Consider the following 20,896-nt stretch of genomic DNA (forward strand, 5'->3'; position numbering starts at 1 on the left):
GTGCTGGAGTTTGTGATGAGGCAACTCTCTCCGAAGGTGTAGACCATTAGGGTATTAAGATATTGTATTTTCAATTACATGTGCTTCTAGCGTTAAATCATCGGCATTACCAATACAGCACCAAAGAGCAGCAGAGCTGCTGTCACCCCGTCGCTCACAGCACAACTGCACTTTACTCAGCACTGACCATCTGACAGCTCTAGCTGCCTCATCACATGCATCCTGCTGCTTCACCATCCTCCATGTTCAGGCAGGAGGACATGGCTCTGTGGACAGAGGACATGATGAAGGCTTGGCACAAGTCCCACATGGGACGCAGGGATTTTACCAAGTGTCAGGAAACACTGGGATCCAGCTCCCTGGTGAAACAGGAGGAACTATTTATGTTGTTGTTTTCCATGCTGGGGAAATGGACACAACCATTTCAAATCAGAACATCTCATGAGAACAGGTGTCAAGGCAAACTGGGATAAATAAACGTTAAAGTGCAGCAAGAGCCATAAACTTGTGTTTTGTTCTGACAGTAGCATCCAAGGTGCCACTGGTGAATTGGCTACACATACTGGAAACCATTGTCCCAACCACGTATCAGGTTTGGGCTGCAAGGAAAGACCAGTAGCAGCTAGATGTGGTCTAGATAGTTTTGAGATGGAAGACATCAGAAGCCCAGAGCTGGACACAGCTTTTCACAGTACTTCAACCCAGAGCAGCAGAGCCCAGCATTCGGAGGCGGGAACTGCTGCACTTGCTGCTTACAGCTGTACAACCCTGGCCCAGGAAAGGGCTGCAGTCAGCAGGGTCCATGCATCCCCCCTCCACCTCCTGGGCTTTTGGGACAAAGGCTCAAGGAAGCTGTCTAAGGAGAGGGCTACTGTGTGGGATGCCATTATGCTGGAGTTTGAGTAAAACCTGTATAAAGCCAACAATCTCCACCTGTGCTGAATAAAGAAGGAAGATGACTCTGTTCGTTCCACTCAGCAGCTGGAGGACTTCCCAGCTCTCCTGTGTGGCAGAGCCATGGCCATGTGTGGCTCAGCCACTGGAGGCTGCCCCAGAGGAGAGAGCAAAGGCAACCCCAGCTCAGACTGGACACCTTCCCACAGCATGCTTCTGCTGTGGTTTCATGAGCTCATCTGGGCTGGGACACACGGCTGGGACACACTGCTGGGAGCTGCTGAACAAAGCAAAATGACTCTTTTCCCTTAGTGAGAGTCACCCCAAAAACCATCCAGCAACACCACATCAGCCTTAGCAAGACTGAGTCAGTGCAGAGCTCTCCCCCAGCAACACAGCTGGTCCTGCAAAGCCAATGCCAGCACGGAGCAGTCCCAAATGTGCGTGCTGGCCAGCACCCGGCCTCTGCATATGCATGTGACACAGGCCACCCCGGGCTGGGAGTAAAAGAAACCCTCCACACATGTTTCTGGCCTGAAACCGTCTCAACTGTGGCTACAGAAAGCTTTTCAGGAAAGCTTCAGCCAGACTGGACAAACATGTTAGAAATGCAGCACACTTGAAAACACCCAGTGGTATGCTACCCAAAGGATGCTTAATTGAAACGCAAAATCCCCCTGTTGAGGTAATAGATAAAGGTTAAGTGAATTGTGTAGGGAAGTCGAACTGGTACCTACAGGTCCTCAGGGTATCATTCCCACACGCCACAAAGCAAATCATCTGCAGGGAGGGGACATGCACTTGTAGGGTGCACAAGGATGGGGAGAAGAGCAGGCTCAGATCCCATCCTGGCTCTGAGATCATTCCTACGGCAAAGATCTGAGTGCAGGAACACAGCATCCTTCAGGCAGCGATACCCCCTGCTCAAAACTCATTTCATATATTTAAGGAGGCAAGTAGCAGCTATCCAGGAAAACCAGTGACACCATCTGCATTACCAGTCCTAGTTTCTAACAAGTGTATCTCAATTCCCTTTTTTGTCTTGGGATATCCACAGGATTCAGCCACTGCCGGACTCCAGCCTGAGCACATGCAGAACATTTCAGGGTGACAAAATTGACAAAGCCACATCCAGGGCAGACTTGTGAGCAGCCCTATGAAGTCAGCCACTGCTGTCTGGAGCTCTGCAGACTAAGTTTTCAATCCTATGGGATCGCCAGGAAGCAAAGGACTCCACACCTCTGGTAAAGGAGACCCAGCCCCATGGTAGCCAAGCCCCTCGAAGGCTGCCACAGCATTAATACAGTGATGTGGCAGCAGACTCAGCACGGGCTGGGAATGTCTTTGGGACCACTCTCCAGAGCTAAAAGAGTGAAATACATCAGTGTTGCTCCTTTCATCAGCCAGAGCTGTAAGAAAATGCACCAAAAGAGTAATAAGGATCTGGGGGAGCCATGGCAGAGCTGGGGGCTAGCATAGGGAAACTGGGGCTGGAATTTTGGGGGGATCTCACATCTTTTTCCCACCTGAGAAGCACCAGGTTTGGTATACCCTAAACAGAGAGACATTGTAAGGCTCTGGGGGAAGGAGTTGGCAGCAAACTGCCCAGCCCTGTGTGTCTCAATGCTCACCCTCTGAGGCTGGACACTGTCCCCCCATTCTGTGCCATGGACATATCTGGGCAACAGGCTCCAACCTCATGGACTGCAGACCTTCATGGGGTGCTGGGCTTTTGGTGAAAGCCAGAAAGTGTATGGGGTGTCAGGACTCACCCTTGGGAGACCAGCCCTCTCTAAGGCTATATTTAGGGCTGCAGCCATCAAGGGGGTCTGTGCTCCTGGCACAGCCTGGACACACCTGGCAGTGAAGGTACCCCACCTTCTGCACCATACAAGAGGCCTGAGAGCACCACTGCCTGGTGAGTCCCTGCCATGGCACCAAGCCCAAACCTCCATGGTCATCTTCCGGGCTGCAAGGACATGGGGCAACATTACAAGCCAGGCCTCGACCCAAGCTGGGTTTTCCATTCATTTTTTAATGTCTCAGTGCCAGTCCCACAGGCTCATCTGGGGACACTCCAGTAGCCCAAGGCCATCTGGGTACTGCAGAGCAACTGGGCAAGCTGGGGAGACCAGGCAGCACATCTCCTGCCCTGCCTGACAGGCCAGGCTGCCTACATCTTGAAACAATCCAAAAATCATGGTCTCCTTGCCTAACGACATCGCCTGGGAATGCAGCCTCAACCACAAAGCCTTCAGCTGCTGCACGGCCTCAGATTCCTGCTGAGTCCACAGTCACCTCTCTCACCTACAGCCCTGCTGGGGGAGCAACAGGCAAGGCAGCTGGAAGCACAATGCAATGCTCTACATCCCCAGCCCTGTGGGAGATCCATGCTCCCATCAACCCCAAACTGCCCACATCCAGGCATGCCCAGTGCACAGCTCCTGGGCACCAGCTCCTCCAAACTAAAAGAGCTCTGGTCAAAAGACAGAAAGGGAAAAGGAAAGGATCTATTTCACTTCGTACCCAAGAGTTTACCAACCTCTAAGACACCACAGGATATGAGTAATCCCAAAACTGCTTGCAACCAAACAAGGAACTAAAAGCATGGGAATGGGATTTGGGAGAGGGCTTTGTGCAAGTATAAGGTTTCCTGGTTTGGAAAGCAAGCCCAGCACTGCGGTGCTTCTGCAGCTTCTAGCCCAGCCCCACTCTCCAGCCAGGCCCCAGGAGCATTATTCTGCAGACTTGCTTCCAGGAGCACTTCAGCAAAATCCACCCTGGGTCAGCTCAGCCAGATGTGCAAGGCAATTCCTTTAATGCTCTGCACCTGGAACAGCAGTTTAGAGGATCTGCAATTCATCTCCAGTACCCAGGACAGCAAAGCCCAGAGCACCCAAATGGCATCCATCCTTTCTCCCCAAAAGGGAACCATCCTCTTCCTCTTCTCCCCTGCCAGCAGGAGGCCTCAGCCCTGCCTCAGCTATGGAGGGGGACACCTGGCTTACAGGAAACAAACAAAACTAAGACGCAGAAGTACCAGGATGCAATGGGAGCAGCCAGCTGCAAAAACTGGCCCAGCCAGCTGTTCTGGCAGAGGACATGGCTGGCCAGCATCTGTCTGGCCTCTGAAAGCAGAGTGGACGTCACATTCTCCCATGTCAGAGCAAGGAGCTCACAGCTGTCCCAGCTCCACTGTGGAGCCAGCTCTTCCTGGGGCTGTACAACAAGCGTGCAAGTCTCAGACCTGAGGTGGGAGCTGAATGTATTTGCACCACCAGCTCAGCACCTAATGAGACAGAGAGCTTGGTAACACACTGCTAAACATTTGTTCCCTGTCCATCTTCATTAATAGTTAGCAAAGATGCCATGTTCCCTGGGAAGGCACTGCTGCAGGACACAGGTGGGAAGCCTGCTCCCCCCTGGCTCCCCAAACCTGCAGGGCCCTTTGCAGCACCTATGGAGCACAGCAGTTCCCTAAGGGAAGGTCCTGGGCACCTTGCAGCAATCACACACAATGCACTTTCCTGCAGAATGGAGTCCAGGGATACAGCTGGGAGAGAGAAGGGTGACCTGGCCAGAGATACCCTAGGCCCCACCACTAACCTGAGGTGAACAGCAGGAGTAGCCTCAATCTATCCCCAGCCTGCAGCACTTCAGACTCAGACTGAAAGACCAGGTTTAAGAGACCTTTTCACCACTTTTTAACTCAGCTACCAACTCTGGATATGTCAGCTAGTTAACAAACCTCAGCAAAGCAAGGTGGCAGCGACAGCTTTTAGACCCCTTGGAATCCATTCCCAACACATCACCACCCCACCATATCCACACTGTGACCTTTATGCTTCTGCCCCTGCCATTGCTCAGACCACCAAAGAAACAAAGCCTCTGCAAAGGCTATTGCTCTTTGATGAGAAACCACTAAGGAAAAGGAGGATTTGGGTGAGCTAATGCACTCACTCGTATTGCAGTGCCACAGCTCTGTAAACCTGTAACAAGGCAAGGCAGACACAGGCAGATCATTGCTTTGAAGCTGCCACTGCATCCCTCAGCAGCATCTTTAGCTGCTGCTAACCCCAAGCAAAACCAACAAACCAGAACCACAGCTTGGAGGATGACTTGGCTCCCTGCAAGCCCAGGGGCAGAGCTAAGGGCCACAAGAAAGACAGCCCCTGCAGGAAAAGAGCAGAAGAGACAGAAGCTCACACTCAGGTCCTATGTCCCAAACACAGGACTGATTTATCACTGTGTTCTCTGAGAAAGACACAGCAGAAGTGTGCTGTCAAAGGCAACCATAGGCACATTTTCAGAAAAGACCATGACCTGTGTTCCATCCCAAGGCCACAAAAGGCACAGCAAGGATGGTGTTATGGCCTCTCACATGTTTCAGTAACACGCTCCCAGAAAGCGTTATCAAACAGGTCTTGTCTTTAGGAGCAACTTAAACACCATTGTCTGCAGGCAGCAATTCCTTCAGTTGCCAAGTCCTCGGGAATGACTCCAGTGCTTAGGCTTTGCTTTGAGCCACTCTTGGATCAAAGAGCAGCAAACTCTGCGTTCAAGCCCTGGCTTGATTCCAAAGGCTGGGCAATGAAATCACTGAGCTAGAGCATCCTGAGCTTGCTGGTCCAGAGGACTCGCTGAGCCCTCTGTCAGAACAAGGCTCCACTGCCTGCAGGCAGGTTTAACTCCTCATGTGCTGGGTGTGCACTGCTCACTGGCAGCTCAGCCCATGCAGACTTGGCAGCACTTCCTGCAAGGGAGCAACACTGAAGTGCTGCTAATGCTCAGGACTGCAACTCTCCCCTGACAGCCTTTTCTTCCTGCTGCAGCCAGGCACAGCTTGCACAGCCCCTCTGTCCACATGATACCTGGGACCCAATGGGCTTCATCTATCTCTCCTGTTCTCTCTCATCCCCATCCACAATTGTCATCCTAAGCTATTAGCAGCACTTTGCTTGCCTGCAGTTCCTGGGCTCCTTCCAACCCAGCCTTCACTGCTAACAGCTACATCTCTAGAGCAGCAAGCCAGCCCCCCCCAGACCAGGAGAGCCACAAAGAGCAGCAGGAAGTAAAACCACTCACCTGGCCTCCTGTCCTGTCCTCTCTGCCACCACTGGACCAGCCAAGCACTTTGTACCCCTTGATCCCATCTTCTGCTCCCCATCCACCGCAGCCCACAGGACGCAGACTGCCACAGAGCAAGCAGTGCACGGCGGCATCTGCTCTTTGTCCCTGCGAGGCTCTCAGTGAGCACAGGGCCCCATACAGACCTCCCATTCATGTCTCAAGCAAGCCATGTGTTTCCTGGCACAGTTCATTATGAACATGCTCATATAAAAGCAGATTTTTGGCATGCCAGAACCGGGAGCAACACATGGGTCAGCTTTTCCTCCCCTCCTTGCGCCAGCTGAAGCCATAGAAGCAAGCAAGGAAAATCATGAATGCTCAGTAACATGAGCTACCCCCTGCCTCCTGGGCTGGCCCCTACAGCCACAGAAAGCAGCTGCTGGGAGCATGCCTGCTCCACACACAGCCTCTTCCACTGCTTAGCAGATACCGCCGGAACGGCAGCCAAGTCAAACACCCAGAAATATTTGCATCCCCAAATTATTTCCAGCCAGCATGTTCCTCCATGCAAGAGGTTCCAGTCGAGAAAGCCTCTCAGATGGGCAGAGCTGCAATAAACCACCAGTCCAGATGGAAATGGTTTGATTCAGGCAAGGAGCTCTGAACACCGCGAGCAGCCCAACATCTGGAAAGTCTTTGGGCACTCATCATATAAGGTTTTCAAAACAACATCTTTTCCCGTTCCAGTTAAAGCAAAAACAAAAACTCACTCTGCACCCAGGAAAGCAATTGTGGGCACAAAGCAGCATTTCCAAGAAATGCTCTGCTAGAGTGGCTTTGGCTTCCTGAGCCAGGAGGAACTGGACCAGCACCTAGGAGCTCCAGGTCATACTGGGGTGGATCAAGATGATTGGGAACTTGGGAAAATATCATCTCTTTGCCCCTGTGGCTGTATCACATGCCTGGATCCACCAGTGAGAGTGTGAGTTTGCTCAGGTGACCACTGAACCTCTGCCTTTTGTGGCAGTTCACTCCAGATTTGCAAGAGACATGATACCTGCACACCACCACTGAGCTCTCTCCAGGTGCCCCACAGCACCTCTCTCCACTGCTTTCTGCGTGGAGCACAACCAAGGAAATACTGAGAAGCCAATTCTGCCCTTCAAACCAAGCTTAAGAATGGGAAAAAACAAAGTAAAAAAGGAAAAGGGGAAAAAGCGGCAACCACTTAGCACAATTCCCATTACTGTTCAGAGGCTGCAAGCTGTGGGGTATCCCTGCCCTTCCAGGCCCAGGATCCCATACTTGGGAATGGCCAAGCCCAGTTTCTGAGCAATTATCACAAGAAACCAGAAGAAAGCCACAGGGGTTTGAACACTGTGAATCAATTGCTTGAGCAGAGGCTAAGGCAGTGCTGGCAGTGCCGTGCTGGGGTACAGCTGGGCCTGGGAAGAGCTCACTGCCACACACAGCAGGGCAGCCTCTGCTGCACACAGCTCCATCCCAAGGCAGGCAGGTACTGCTCACACATCTGCTGCAGGAGAAAAGGCCATTAGAACTGACAAAAAGGCTCAGCACAAGGACAGGGAGCCCAGGAAACCAGCTGCAGACTCTTGACAGCTGCCAGCACGTCAGGATAGCCAGGCTATCCCATCACTGACCACACTCACTCGCCCGGTTCAAACTAGCTGGAGGCTTCCCTGCCTCTGTTCCTCATGCTGCCCATCCTACTCGCCCAGCCCAGACCCTGCAAATCCCAGTCCCCTCCCCAGCCACACATCCCAAAGGCTTGCTCCTCCCAAGACCATCCCAAGCTCAATTTCCTAACTCTGCCAAAGGAGCTCCCTGCCTTCACCTTTACACCAGCAGTGAGCAGAGACCCTGCCCTCCTGTGTGCCCAAAGCCAGGCAGCAGCCAAACCAAAGCAGCAGAATGTGATGATACCCTCTGCAGGCAGGGGCAGCTGGGTGGGAAGTGAGGTAAGAACAGCAAACAGGGGTGCTACTCTGCAGCCACAGAGCAATGGGAGTATTTTGGGAGGTTCCTGCTCATTCCCAAGCCAAGCAGGGCTGCTGTTAACCAACACCCCACTGCAGGCTGACCTGATCTGGTGGGGCAGACACCATGTTGCTCAGTTTGTCCCCGAGGCTGTGGGATTTGCTAGTGGTCTTTATGGAGAATTTGTCTGGGCTGAACTGCGAGCTGAGTTTTGCCCCACAGTTTCTCCCAACATCTCAGCACCTCGTTCAAACAGGAAAAAGCTGGAGCAGGAGAGGGAACTCCCCAAGGTAGCCAAGCTCCTTGACTCCCTGAAACTGCTGGGGCTGCTGAACCAGAACAACTGGCCTTGGAGCTGCAGGAGTTGCCTGTCTGCCTTGGGAGCACATTGACAGTGCTCCAAGCCATGCTCTGCTGTGCCCGTGCTCCTGGCACCCGCTGCAAGAGGGCACGTGGGCATCTCTGGAGGACACTGCACCAGGGAAAGGATGCTATTCTTTTGGGTCACTGTGTGGTCCCAGGCCCCTAAGAGAAGCCCAGATCCCCTTTCTGAGCAGCCAGCCCGGAGAACCAGCCCAAGCCATGAGTGCAGTGCTGCAGTCATGGAGCTGAGAGAGGAAGAGGGCAGAGTTAGCAGCCAGATCACCGCTTCTCCTGCCCAAATGCTCAGCGCACAGCTGCGTGCTGGCAGCACCACTTGGCCCCTGGCCTGTGGAGAAGGAAGCTTGCTTTGACTGAGCAAGTGGGCCCATACCTGCCTGCTGGACACCACAGGCAGCGGTGGCCATGGGACTCCCAGGACAACATCTTTGTAGCAGATAAACAGAGACAGAGGAACAAGTGAGACAGGAGGCCTCAAGCCCAGCACAGGAGATGGGAATCCTGCTGGCTCAATGAAACCATCTTTAATGAGGCATCAGCCAAAGGCTCCTGAGCAGACATTGCCAGCTGCACTGCCAAGCTCCAGTGAGAAACACAAATGGTTCAAGGGCGACTCAGCACCACTGACAGACTTGCTGCACGCACCAGTCTTGCCAGCCAACTCCCAGGCTTGCTCTGAGCCCTTGAGCAATTCCCTGCTTTCCTCATAAACACCTGATGTTTGCTGCTGACAGGAGACACAGTGATCTGAAGGCAAAGCTCTCTGGCCAGCACAGCAGAGGTACTGCGCTTTTCTCCCACTAAAGGAAACACGGTAGACAGATGCCAAGTGGAACCAGGCTGAGACACATGCTTCCCATGCAGTGGCCTTGAGGAATGATGCTTCCCCCACAATTTAAGCATGGGCCATGTGAGAATGCAAAGGCCTTTACTAAGCAAAACTCCTCTGGTGGCAGGGGACAGCCCAGGTGGTGTTGAGCAGGCAGGCAGGTCCTGCCAGCAGGGAAGAGCTGTGACAGAGCTGGCTCAGTGCTCCTTGCCCCGGGGCTGGAGCAAGGCCCAGTGGCAGCGAGGCTGCATTGCTGCACCCACAGGGTCTGTGCGGCTCAGAGATCATCCCATGGCAGCTGGGGCCAGCACGTCCAGGTATCACACCAGTACTTGCCAATCCATCTTCACCTCCTTGTGCTCAGGCTGAGGGCCAAAGTCTGATGTTGTTCCTGCCATCCCAAGCCCAGCCAAGAGGGATTCCCCCATAACAGCACTGTGTGTGTGGATGGAGCTGCTGGCCAGGGCTCCACGTTTTTCCTGTTCCAGCCGAAACACCGTTCCAGATGACAGGAAAAAACAGAAGAAGCTCCATAAAACTGTCTGGCACTTCCCTTCAGCAAATAGGAGCCCCAGCCAGCCGCTCCAGAGAATGGAAGCTCAGGATGTAAAGACAAAAGGGCGTGGGGGTGGGGGTGGGAAGAGGCCAGGGCAAGGGAAGCAGTGCAAGGAGGAGCAGTGTGCACACGAGGCCTGCAAGCAAAGCCCGCTGCTTCAGCAATGCGCCATCGAAGACAAAGCTGCTGCTCAGAGCCAGCTCCTCTCTGTGCAGCGAGGTCACCAAGGCTGCACTGGGCATGGGGCACTCCTGCCAGCAAGCCCTTCTTGCCCTCCCAGGAGCGTTTGTTGGAAAATGAAGCCTATTTGCCACTCAAAGTGCTTGAGTGAGCTGCTTCTCTGCATGCTGCCACCAAACCCACTGGAAGGAAGAAAACCTCCCCAGAACCACCCAAACCTGCGCTTCCCTTTGGATATGCTTGGTCTGGACATCTTGCAAATCATGCTTGCTCAGGGGGCCAAGTGTGAGGGTTACAACCTTACCCAAGATATGGCTCACTAACAAACTCCACAAACACCCCGAGAGCAACAGAGCAGGGCCAGCAGCTGTAGGGGTAATGAGGGGACAGAAGCTGCAGTCAAAAATTCACATCTACACTACTGCAAATACCCTCTCCGTTTTGCTGACAGCTGTATGTTTACACCATCTCTATGGACTTCAAGCCCATCCATAAGCAACTTGCTGGTCCCAAAGAGGACTCTGAGAGCTGGGGACAAAGGGACAGCTGCACTTCTGAGCCTTGCGTGCAGGGAAACAGACAGGGAGCTTATTTATATCCCAAGCTCTGCTCTAGGATAAATATTTTAAATCTCTCTCCAGGTCATGTCAGTATATTTACAGCTAAGTTTCCCTTAGTTATATGCCTGTAGAGACTCAGATGGATTTGCCATGAAGATCCAGCTGGCCAAGCTCTCCAGACAGCTTACAGCTCATGGGAGAAATGGTTCATCCGTGCCATGGTCCTGAAAACGACATCCGTGCTCTGGCAAGTGCTGCAGGCATTCAGTTGTGCACTCCTTCCTGCCGCTGCCTCTGTATAGCCCACCCACAAGCATGCACCCAGCCACTCCGCCTTCCCAGGAACAAGGAGAAGTCATGGAGACTGGGAAATGCCACAACACAACACTAGATCGGGGGCAATCCTACTGCTGGGCTCCCCACAGAGCACAGCTGCATTGTGGGTCTCACTCGAGGTGAGTCTCTGGAGCATCCTGCTTCACCACTTGGTTTACTGAAGGTTTAACCTGCTTGCTCCCCTCCCACAGGAAGGAAAGAAGCTCCCAGGAGAGGCACTCACTTCTCCTAGCAGCCACCACAGTGGTGCCAACTAAAAATTGCTGCAAAAAAGCACTGAGGAAATAGGCCTCACTCCATCAGCTGCATCAGTGCCCCTTCTATTTATATGGGCTCTGGACTCCTGGGTTTTGACCTCTGGCTGCCTCTGAAGCTTGAGGAGGGTGGACTGGTTGCCCTGCTGGGTTCTTGGGATTTCTGTGCCAACCCTCCTGAGCGTTTCAGGAACACTCGTTCATGAACACTGCCTGCTGTGCACTGTACATCCATTTTCCATCTGTGTGGCACTGGCTTCTTTTTGGTTACAAAGCACCATCCCCATATCTGTCTCCAGCTATGTCCTACAGGTCTGCAGATTTCTCCTAGATCCTCCTCTTTTAATTGCTAGAAAGCTGAAGATCAGCCCCATTTCACAATCATCATTTACGACTGTGCAGGGAAGCGCTGTTGTCCAGGACCTACCTCCTGGAAGAAACATCACCAGGGAGGCTGGGCCTGCAGTATCACCTCTGAAAGCAAAGAGGGCACAGAAGAGAACAGTTCCTTGTTTACCTTCATTAAAGCCATTTATGAATCTATATTAAAAGCCACAAAAATAGGAGAACAGATGGAGAAGCTAATATTTTCTTCTGCTCATGCAATATTAATTAAGAGGTAGCTTCTCTATGAGACTTTGCTACATTACCTCAGCTAAAAATGGAAAAAAGTCACTGAGTGGGAAGAAGATGCAGCAGGGCACTTTCTGGAATATTTTACAAATCGATAACTAGGCGGAATGTTTGCTACAGATAAATCTAATGCTAAGCCCCAGCATCAAATTAAAGAAAAGCTTGGCTATAACAGACTCACTGAGACAGAAATTCATACTAACCAGATCTCCTTGAAAAGTAAGTGTTTTTCCCCATTGCAGCAGAAAAGCTGATTTCCAATGTATCTGGAAATTTATCTGTTCTTACTGGACAGCCACAAAGCCACCAGTGCAGAGAGTACCTGGACGTCCTAAGCAACCAAATGCCAAGGAAGCACACAAACAGTGGCAACAGACACTCAACATCCAGGTCCTGGAGAGCAAGAAGCTGTGCTGAGATACCTGCAGCTGCCTGGCTGCTCAGTGTGGCCACTCAGCAACCCAGGTATAATGGACTGCTTCATCAAACCCACGGCAGGCCTTTGTCTGCAGGAATGCATCTCCAGCCAATGACAGGCAGGGCCAAATCCCAGCAAGGCCACAGAAACAAAACATGATGGTGAAGGATGCCCAGTATGACAGTCTTTGTTATTTCCTTGCCAAAATGTTAACCATTCAGATTAATGCTTTCTGCTTCAGGCCACATGGCTTTGAGACTATCCTTTAGCTGAGCAGAAGAATCCTTATGCAGAAAGCCTCATGATTTCCAAGAACCACCTGAACATCTCAGCAGCCCAGCCCCAGCTCTGCTCTGATTTCTCACCAGCCTGGCTCAAGGAGACAAAGGCAAGCTCATGATGGCAGAAGGAAGCCATAGCCACACCTGGGAAAGCAGCAGTGCCCAGAGGCAGGCACTGGAGAGAAACCAAGCAACAGCAAAGTCTGAGAAGGGGGTGTGTGGCATGCTGTGGCAGGTCTAGCTACAGAAGAGGAATCAGGAAGAGGTGGAGATAGGAGGCACAGCTGGAAAAGGAACAGCTGTATTTGAGCCAGAAAAAGGCAGCAAGACACAGGCAGGACTGGAGCAGGAGGGTCAGTGCTGGTGAGGGCCAGCAAGTAGCTCCTCCACTTACATATCTGAAGGCTGCAAGTACACACACAACATGCAGGGAGAGCCATCAAGAGTTAACAGAGGAAAAGAAAAAATCAGATGTGTTGCCTTTGTCGCTCAGCTCTTGCTTGGAATATGGTGGATAAAGAACTGCTCCAACCTAGCTGGAGGAAAGAATGATCACACAACAAGATCTCACTGCTACAGAAGAAGTCTCAGCCCAGGAACTGGCCACTCCCATAGCACCTGCCAGGTGCTCAGACGTGTGCCAGGCTCATGGTGTTTACAGCAAGCAGTATGGATGGATAGGAACAAAGAACATCAGGTAACTCATGAGAAGCTTTGGGTTTTTTTGGTCCAAGACAATTTGCACAATTCTTTCAACTGCTGAAGGAGACTTTCGGTGTTGGTCCCACTGCAAAGGCAACTGCATGACTTGACCTCAGCAGCATAAGCCCATCTACGCTCCCATGAATGGTTAAGGAAAACCAGATGCACTGCCCTTTGTGGCACCCTACAAGACTGTCTGGCTTTATTCTCTCTGGTCTTGTCCTTGCTGGGAAAGACAAAATTAATGATCTTTTCTCCCATGAAAGCTTCCCAGCGACCCAGGCACTGCCAGTGACTTCAACAGAGCCAGCAGCATGGAGCAGCTCCGTGCCACAGGAGTGATGGGCTGCCCCAGCAGAGCCAGGACACACACCAAAGCACGCTGCAGTGGAGAGCAATAAAGGCACTTGCAAGCCGCAGCTTGTCCTGCCCTTAACCATTTGGACAGCCACTGTATGGTTGGAATCAAAGGAAGCCTTTGTGCTCCCAAAGAAGCCAATGAGCAACTGCAAGGAGGAGAGCGTTTATAGCTGGTCTTAAGCAATACCGTGACTATCTTGTGCCAGCATCACTCACAGAAAGCTGCCCAGAGGCACACGAGCCTCCCCTCTGCAGCCAGAATGGGACGTGGCCTCCACATGCCATGGCTCTGGGGACAGCCCTGTCTGGCTTTCTTCTGGGGTGACAGAGGGCAGAGCCAACCTGCCAGTCTGCCCAAATCAACAGCAGCGAGGGTGCAGTCTTGGCTGCTCTTCAGGGTGGCCTGAACTGCATCAAAGTGTACAATCCTGCTGCTGGGACAAACCTCATTTCACAACAGCATCACAGGAGAGGAAAAGTTATACAGCCTGTCATCTTAGAGCTGCAAACATCCATCATTAGCACCGAGGTCTGAGTGCACAGCGCTCTCAGATACTGCCGTCTTAGAGGACAAAAGTCACCTAGGAACTGAACACAGGTCAACCAGGGGCTGAAATATAAAGAAACTTGTAATCCTCACTCACTTAAACCCCAGCCCCTTTCTGCACCAGGTCCCAGCACAGACAGCAACCCTACATCATTGCTTTCTCCCAGCATGCAACATCTTGTTTTCCAGAGAGGGAAGGTTCATGCCCTGAAATCAAATGTGTCACACCACCCTCCAGACAGGAATCTGCTTGTATCAGTTTTCCTCATTCATCATCCTGCACAATACGACCATCAATCCAAGACATCCCAGCCTCACAGAGGTGCAGACCACCTGACAGCCGTGGATTCAATTCATGCACGCTCAGGGGCCCTGTGCACACTCCAGTTCACAGATGCCAAAATTCCTGCCCGCTCCATTCGAGTCAGAGCCTAATTTGATAGGGAGAAGACAGGCCATTGGTATCCCACTGGCAAGCACCACCTCATAGGAGGAATCATCAGGTAAAACCAGCCATGCCCCCTCTCCTGACACATAACCTATGTGCACCCCCTGTGCAGGGAGACAGAAGTTCACAAGTGTTCCTCACTGTTCCATCCTGAATTCTGCAGTTGGACCTGGATGGTTTTCATTCTGCTCTCTGGGGCACCTGAACACCTCGGCATTCATTCATTCATTCACTACCAGCAGAAATGTTTTAATTACAGCATGGGCCTTGCCTGGATGGCACTTAAAATTTTTAAGGATTAGAATGCATTTTCAAGAGAAGCCCTTGCAGAACAATTTCAGGAGGTCAAAATCAGAGAATAGAGGATGGATTTTTGAAAGCTGATCAAATAAAAGGAGCAGCCCCAGGCTGTAACAATCTGCAAAGGGTATCAAAATAGCACCCACCCATCAACTTTCCCAAACTGCTAAGACAAGCAAGTTTGGGAAAAGTCAGGGCTGGGCAGGCACACTAAAACTCCTCATCCCAGGCACACAGACCAGGCTTTCAGAAACTTGCAAACCACTCTGAAGTCCCCCACTTGCCTCTCTCTTTGCCGATCAGACAGTGTGTATTAGTTATCTCTCAAAGCAGAGGTAAGCAGTCTATTCTGTGACCAGACAGAGACTACTTCCCCGAAAAAGGTAAGGCTTAAGTTAAGACTAGGAGCACTGTACAGGTCAGCCTTTTAAGCTCAGGAAAAACATTTCTGTATGAAGTTTAAAAAAGAGCTGGCAGGAATGAGAAATGGAGCCGAAGCAGCAGTCAATGAAAAGCACATGCACTGCAGACCTGGCTGCCAACACAAATTGATGCTTTGAAACAAAGACCACTTGTGTTTTGGCTTGAAGATCTTCCACAGCTACTCAGCAAGAGCTGCACAGATTAAAAGGAGACACAGGTAAACACAGAACAGTGCTTACTGTGAAGTATTTCCCTGGAACAAAGGAATGACCAGAAATTGAGTCCTTGCTTTGACTGGGTGGCATGGGCTCATCCTCACTGTGTTGCAACGTGCCAGAGAAGGCAGAGGCAATAGGAAGCGCTGGACAAACCCATTCAACCTCTATTCAAGCAGCACCTGGATCCACAGCCTGGACCTGGAGAGCTGCAGCTGCTTAAAACACTGAATATGCCTCCAACCTCAAGAGCCCACAGGAGTTTCACTACAACCAGCCTTCGCCCTTCTCCTTCACCTGTTTCCAGAAGAGACCCCAAACAACTGTTCTTCCAGTGCTTCATTCCCCGAGACTACACACACCTGTGTGCCTCCTGCAAAGCAAGACCCTGGTCTAGTTCCCAAACCAACTTACACCCATACAAAGACACGCCTTGCAAGCCTCTTTTCCTTCCTACTGCCTGCACAGTGATATATGCAGAAGGCACAGGAAGAGTGAAACAGGAGATGGTCTTCTCCACAAAGATGATCCTTCCTTCAGTCTGGTCCTTTTTTAGGCACACCAGCTGTCCACTCTAAACCAAATGGCAAAAACAACAGCTCCCACTGCATTGCAAAGGTGGATTTGCTGGTCCTATGTGACTTCAGAGGTGACCTGACACTGCTCCTTCCCATAACACCCAACAACAGCGCAGGAAAGCAGCCACTGTGATAGGCAAGGCAAAGGAGAGAGCTGGTAGCCAACACAACCAGCAGAGAAGATCTTGACAGCGTCTGGTAGGATGAAGGAGGTAGAAGTGCAGGACTCTGAACAGGCCACATCCTCCAGAATCAAAAATCCATTTGCTTGCTTCCATATGCTGTGGTTCAACAGTGTTGGCATCAGGAAGCGAGCAAAAAAGTTCCTGAAAAACCCAAGTGCCCCTCACCTTACTTGCAACTCCCTCTGAAAAACCTCCCTAAAAACCACAGCCCAACATTTCTGGGCTGCTGAAAGCTCACAAGGACATCAGGAACAAGACATGAATCATGTGCAGAGCCTCCAAACCATGACAAAGCCCAGGGAATGGCCACTGCTCTAGCAGCAGCCACATGAAAAGCCTGAAAACCTGCAGCATCCCCCCCGCTTCCTCGTCAGGTCTGCGTCAGAGAACAAATCCTTCTGTGTCCAGCAGCACGACTACTTCTTTCAGGCAAGGCAGCACGCAAGGTATGCTACGGGCACAGCACAGCCCTTTAACCCCTCGTGCAATACAACATCTGCTCTTCCAACAGACTAAAAGCATTTACAAGTAGCTCTTGGATGCCACCTCCCAATATCCTCCAGGCAAGGAGCAAGGCATGGAATCAGGCCACCCACCTTGACACCTCTGCCATGCTGAAACACACACTGAGCCCAGGAAACAACAGGTTACCAACTGTCAAATTATCATTTCTCCATCTCTCTTCCCAAAGACGCAGTTGATCTCTTACAAAGGTAAAAGACACCACAGTTGCCCTTCTCACACCTTGGAAATGCTCAGCCTTCTCCAGCAGGTACTGCCATGCCAAAGGTGGGGCTGCCTCTTTCCCTAACACAGCAAAATCCACTGTGCTGGTTCACAGCCTCTGCAAACCCCACCAAACCCAAAGCTAACACCTTGTGCAACTTAAACCTCATCAAGAAGAATGTTCCTGTGCATCTGCCAAGCATCTTGTTCGTCTCGCTGCCCTCCAGGCCTCCAAAGAGCTGCCTGTCCCAGCCCATGAGACCAATGCTCATGTTAGGAGAATGAGAACTCTTCCTTGGGGTCTGGACAAACAATTACATGTCCTCCAATCTCAAGGGAATTTCCCTCCAAACACCACAGCAGCAACTGCCTTCACAAAGAGCATGTTTGTACCCGAGTCTGTCCACTTCTAAATAAGCATTTGTTCCAAGTTCCCAAATATCGAAAGCAGTGGAAACACCCACTGCTAATGTGAAATATTTTGCATTCCAGGCCTGAGAGGTATGCTTGAAAATGTTCAGAGAGGAAAGAGTGTTTATTCACTGGGAAGAGGTGTACTAAGTCCTGCTATTTACTTTAGTCCACGTGTGCTTGCTGGAATACAGCTTTGATCTTTGCAACTTAAATAGCAGATGAATTGAAATGAAGGCAAGAAAAACATTAGTGTAAAAATCCTCCAGTAAATACCTGTAACCAGGCCTCACAGCCTTCAGATCTTTTTGAAGTGCCTTATCACTTACAGCCAAACTGGCCCCTGTGTTCTTGTCCATTGCCCCAAGGCCAGGCTCTTCTCTTCCTCCCCCTTTCTTACCTTCTCCCCTCCATTCCCCTTGGGCTCCATGGCCTTTAGAGAAAGTGCATCCTGCCTTCCCACGACACACATGCCAGTCTGCTTGGATGCAGCACGGACCAGCTTTTGGCCAAACAAGGCGAGACCAACCCATCTGAGCAATTAGGAGATGTGAGCCGCCATCCACTCAGAGATTCAGCAGACTGGGAGGAAGTGCTCCTATCAGCAAGAACATTCATCACCCAGCATGCAACTAAATGCAGGTGCTTGTTGCAGTTTAAACATCTGCCCATCTGCCTTTAGAAGATGGCCTCACTCCAGGTCAATTAAGAGCTCAGAGCACATCTTTAAGGGATCTTTAAACGCGACAACGCCCTGATCAGTGCCAGCTCCCAGCGGTTCAGGACCCCACTGTGCAGACAAAGAAGCGCCCATGGCCACAACTATGGAGTTGCCATGCCTTTGAAGCTCCTGCCACATCGAGGTTCCAGCCTGCCCAGAGCACTGTCTGAACACAGCCAAGTCCCAAGGGGGATCAGATCATTCCTGTTTTCAGAAATTTTCTTCTTTAAGACCAGGCTTGCTAGCAAGCACAAGAAAAGCACTGCCATACAGAAACACACAGCTCAACACAGGACATGGAGGCATTTCCAGAATAAAATAGACCTTTTGGGTTTTTTGGTTTTTTTTTTTTTTGCTTTAAAGGAAAGTTGACTCAGCAAATATTTCCTCTGCTAGCATTTCAACCACATGTTCCAGCAGAAGTCAGCGCACATCTGGCATGCTGCAGTGCCACTTCCAGAAAGATCACAGCTTCGCTGAACAATGGAAGTGGAGGAAGAGGGACCAGGCACCAAGCACTTCTGGAACACATACATGGCAAAGGACCTGTGAGCCATGGATACTCCACACCTCCCAGGTCTTTCTCCAGTGCTCTTGCCAAACAGCATCCACAGGCAAAGAGAAACAATGCCCTGCAGCCCACAAAACTTACCACTAGCCCATAAAACCTAGACATCAAACTGCACATTTTGGCTACATTGATGGCACCCGAAATTTTTTACAGTGTCTGTGAGCAGGACAGCTGCATGTTCCCCCCAATGCTGTACGATGTGGTCCTGCTCAGCAGGAGAAATAAGGAGGAATATATGTGATTGGAGCAGCACAGAAACTCCAGCAACTACAGAGTGGCAGAAAAGGCGACAGACAGCCCTCACAGGCAGGTCTGCACATCCCAGGTGCCAGTGGTGGCCTGCTGGCACGTTAGTGAATGCTGTGGCAAGTCCAAAGGGCCCTATGCCTTCAAACCAGAGTCCAAGCTAAGCATGCACTCCCCCTCCAGAAACGGCCTTCCCAGAAGGCTGCCAAGGCGAGCGGCAATCACGGCGCTAATCAGCTAAGTAAGTGCTGCTTTTCGTGCTTATCAGCTGTAAATTGGACAATACTTGCCGCCTGGCAGCAGGGCTCAGCCACGGCTCCAGATATGGACGGGCAGCAGCGCTATAGATATCTTTCCCTCAGAGGCAGTATTCTACCCAGGTGCTAAACTAAGATTGCTCTTGATTTTACAGCAGAAACTGCAAAGCAAACTTGGCAACTGTGCACGGTGAGACACAAGGGACTGCAAACAGCTACTGGCAAAATATAGGACCCTCCCTCTCTGCAAGGTTCCTAAGTGAAGAAACGAGGTGATGTGGCATAGGGCAGCCGTGGGACCCTTCAAAGCCAGGCTGGAAGACAGCTCACAGCTCCTGCGGCTCTCATGCACAGCCAAGACCTTGGGCTCCTCAGACAAGGAAAATGGTGCTAGGTCGGTAGGGAGAAACACCACGGAGCAGAGCGAGGGAAGGACACTGCAGCTGGACACTAAAAAGCAGCAGCCAGGAAAATCAAGGGGCCGCAGAGCTCGGAGCGGGCAGGGAGGGTGGCACGGGGGGCGGGGCACAGGGCTCATCCAGATGCGCTCAGCAAGGGACAAAAAAAAAAAAACCCTCAGCGGCCGGTGGTCAATATCCACGAGTGCGAACGCGTGCCCACTGCTTTTTCTCCGGGTTCTGATCTGACCAGAATTCATAGGAAAACCACCCGCTGCTCCGCGCAGCCTTCCCGGTGTCAACCCTGCCCACGGAACCGGAGGGGCGCGGGTCGGAGCCAAGCCCCGTTCAAGGGATGTCCGGGAGCCCTCCCCGGAGCGCGCTGCTCCGGGGGCGCCTGTTCGCCGTCTCTCAGACAGCCAATGTCTGGCGTATTTGCATCCCTGTGGATTTCGGCACGACGCTCCCCCTTCGGAGCGGGCGGGCGGGCAGGGCGAGCCGGCGCACGCCGAGGAAGGAGAGCCGGGCGAGGCGCCCCGGCGGCTCCCGCAGCACAGCGGGGCTGCGCGGGGCGGGGGCGCGGCCGCCCCCGGGGGCACCAGATGGGGCCTCACACAGCCCCTGCTCCGCGCCCGAGTCCGGCGGCACGAGCGGGCCCCATCGCCGCCGGGCTCACGGGAACCCGGGGGGGCGCGGACCACCGGAGGCTCGGCCCCGGACACGGCCGCACCACCTTCACCCCCGGGGCCGGCCGTGGACCCCCGCCCGCCGGCCCCAGTGCGGCCCAGCCACGGACGGGAGGGGAGGCGCGAAGCTCCGCCGGCAGGACCCACATGCCCGGGGCGGGGGAGGCTGGGGTGGCTGTCCCGGCCCGCACTCACCCAGCACCAGCAGTGCCCGCACCGCCGCCATCCTCCGCACCGCCGCCATCCTCCGCGCCGGTCAGCGCGCCCGCCGGACCCCAGCCATGATGCCGCCGCCGCCGCCGCCCCGCCCGCCGCCGCCGGGAGGGGTTCCGGAGGAGGGGCGGCCACCGGAAACCGGGCGGGGTCGGGAGGAGTGGGGTCCCCCGGGCAGCGCCCGACTCGGCCCCCCGTGCCTCCGCCGCCGCGCTCGATGCTCACGGCTCGCTGGCGCCATCCCCCGCAGAGCCCCGCCGGCACGGGGGGCGGGGAGGGTCGCGCCGGGAGCCCCTGCGTACCCCTCCTGCTCCCACCAGCGCCTCCGGGGTGCCCCGAGCAGCGAGGAGGCGACGGAGCTCCCCTCCCGCCCAGGGGCTCCTTGTAGCCGGGCTGTTTGTTAAACTGATGGCAGAAGCTCTCGCTCTGTACCGCTGTGAGAATCCCTGTGAAGGCACCGGGGCAGCGAGGAGCCAGGAGCTTCGCACCCTGCTACGGGCAGAGGGCTGGACACAACAG

The 20,896-nt window shown here is 52.8% G+C and overlaps 1 protein-coding gene across 3 annotated transcripts in view; it reads right to left on the bottom strand.

Annotated features, from left to right (window-relative positions):
• PTK7 (protein tyrosine kinase 7 (inactive)) overlaps nucleotides 1–20,472 on the bottom strand; it is a 35,800-nt gene extending 15,328 nt beyond the window's left edge. For 2 of the 3 annotated variants that reach the window (XM_032104207.1, XM_032104206.1), the window contains exon 1: nucleotides 5,980–6,076. In XM_032104207.1, coding sequence (XP_031960098.1) covers nucleotides 5,980–6,061 — 82 coding nt within the window. In that variant the 5' untranslated portion in view covers nucleotides 6,062–6,076. Of the gene's footprint in view, nucleotides 1–5,979; nucleotides 6,077–20,359 lie in introns of those variants that run through there. The other variant, XM_032104208.1, reaches the window with a different exon arrangement.
• Between the last annotated feature and the right edge of the window lie 424 nt (nucleotides 20,473–20,896).

This window comes from Corvus moneduloides, chromosome 3, assembly GCF_009650955.1.
Source record: "Corvus moneduloides isolate bCorMon1 chromosome 3, bCorMon1.pri, whole genome shotgun sequence".
Taxonomy (NCBI): domain Eukaryota; kingdom Metazoa; phylum Chordata; class Aves; order Passeriformes; family Corvidae; genus Corvus; species Corvus moneduloides.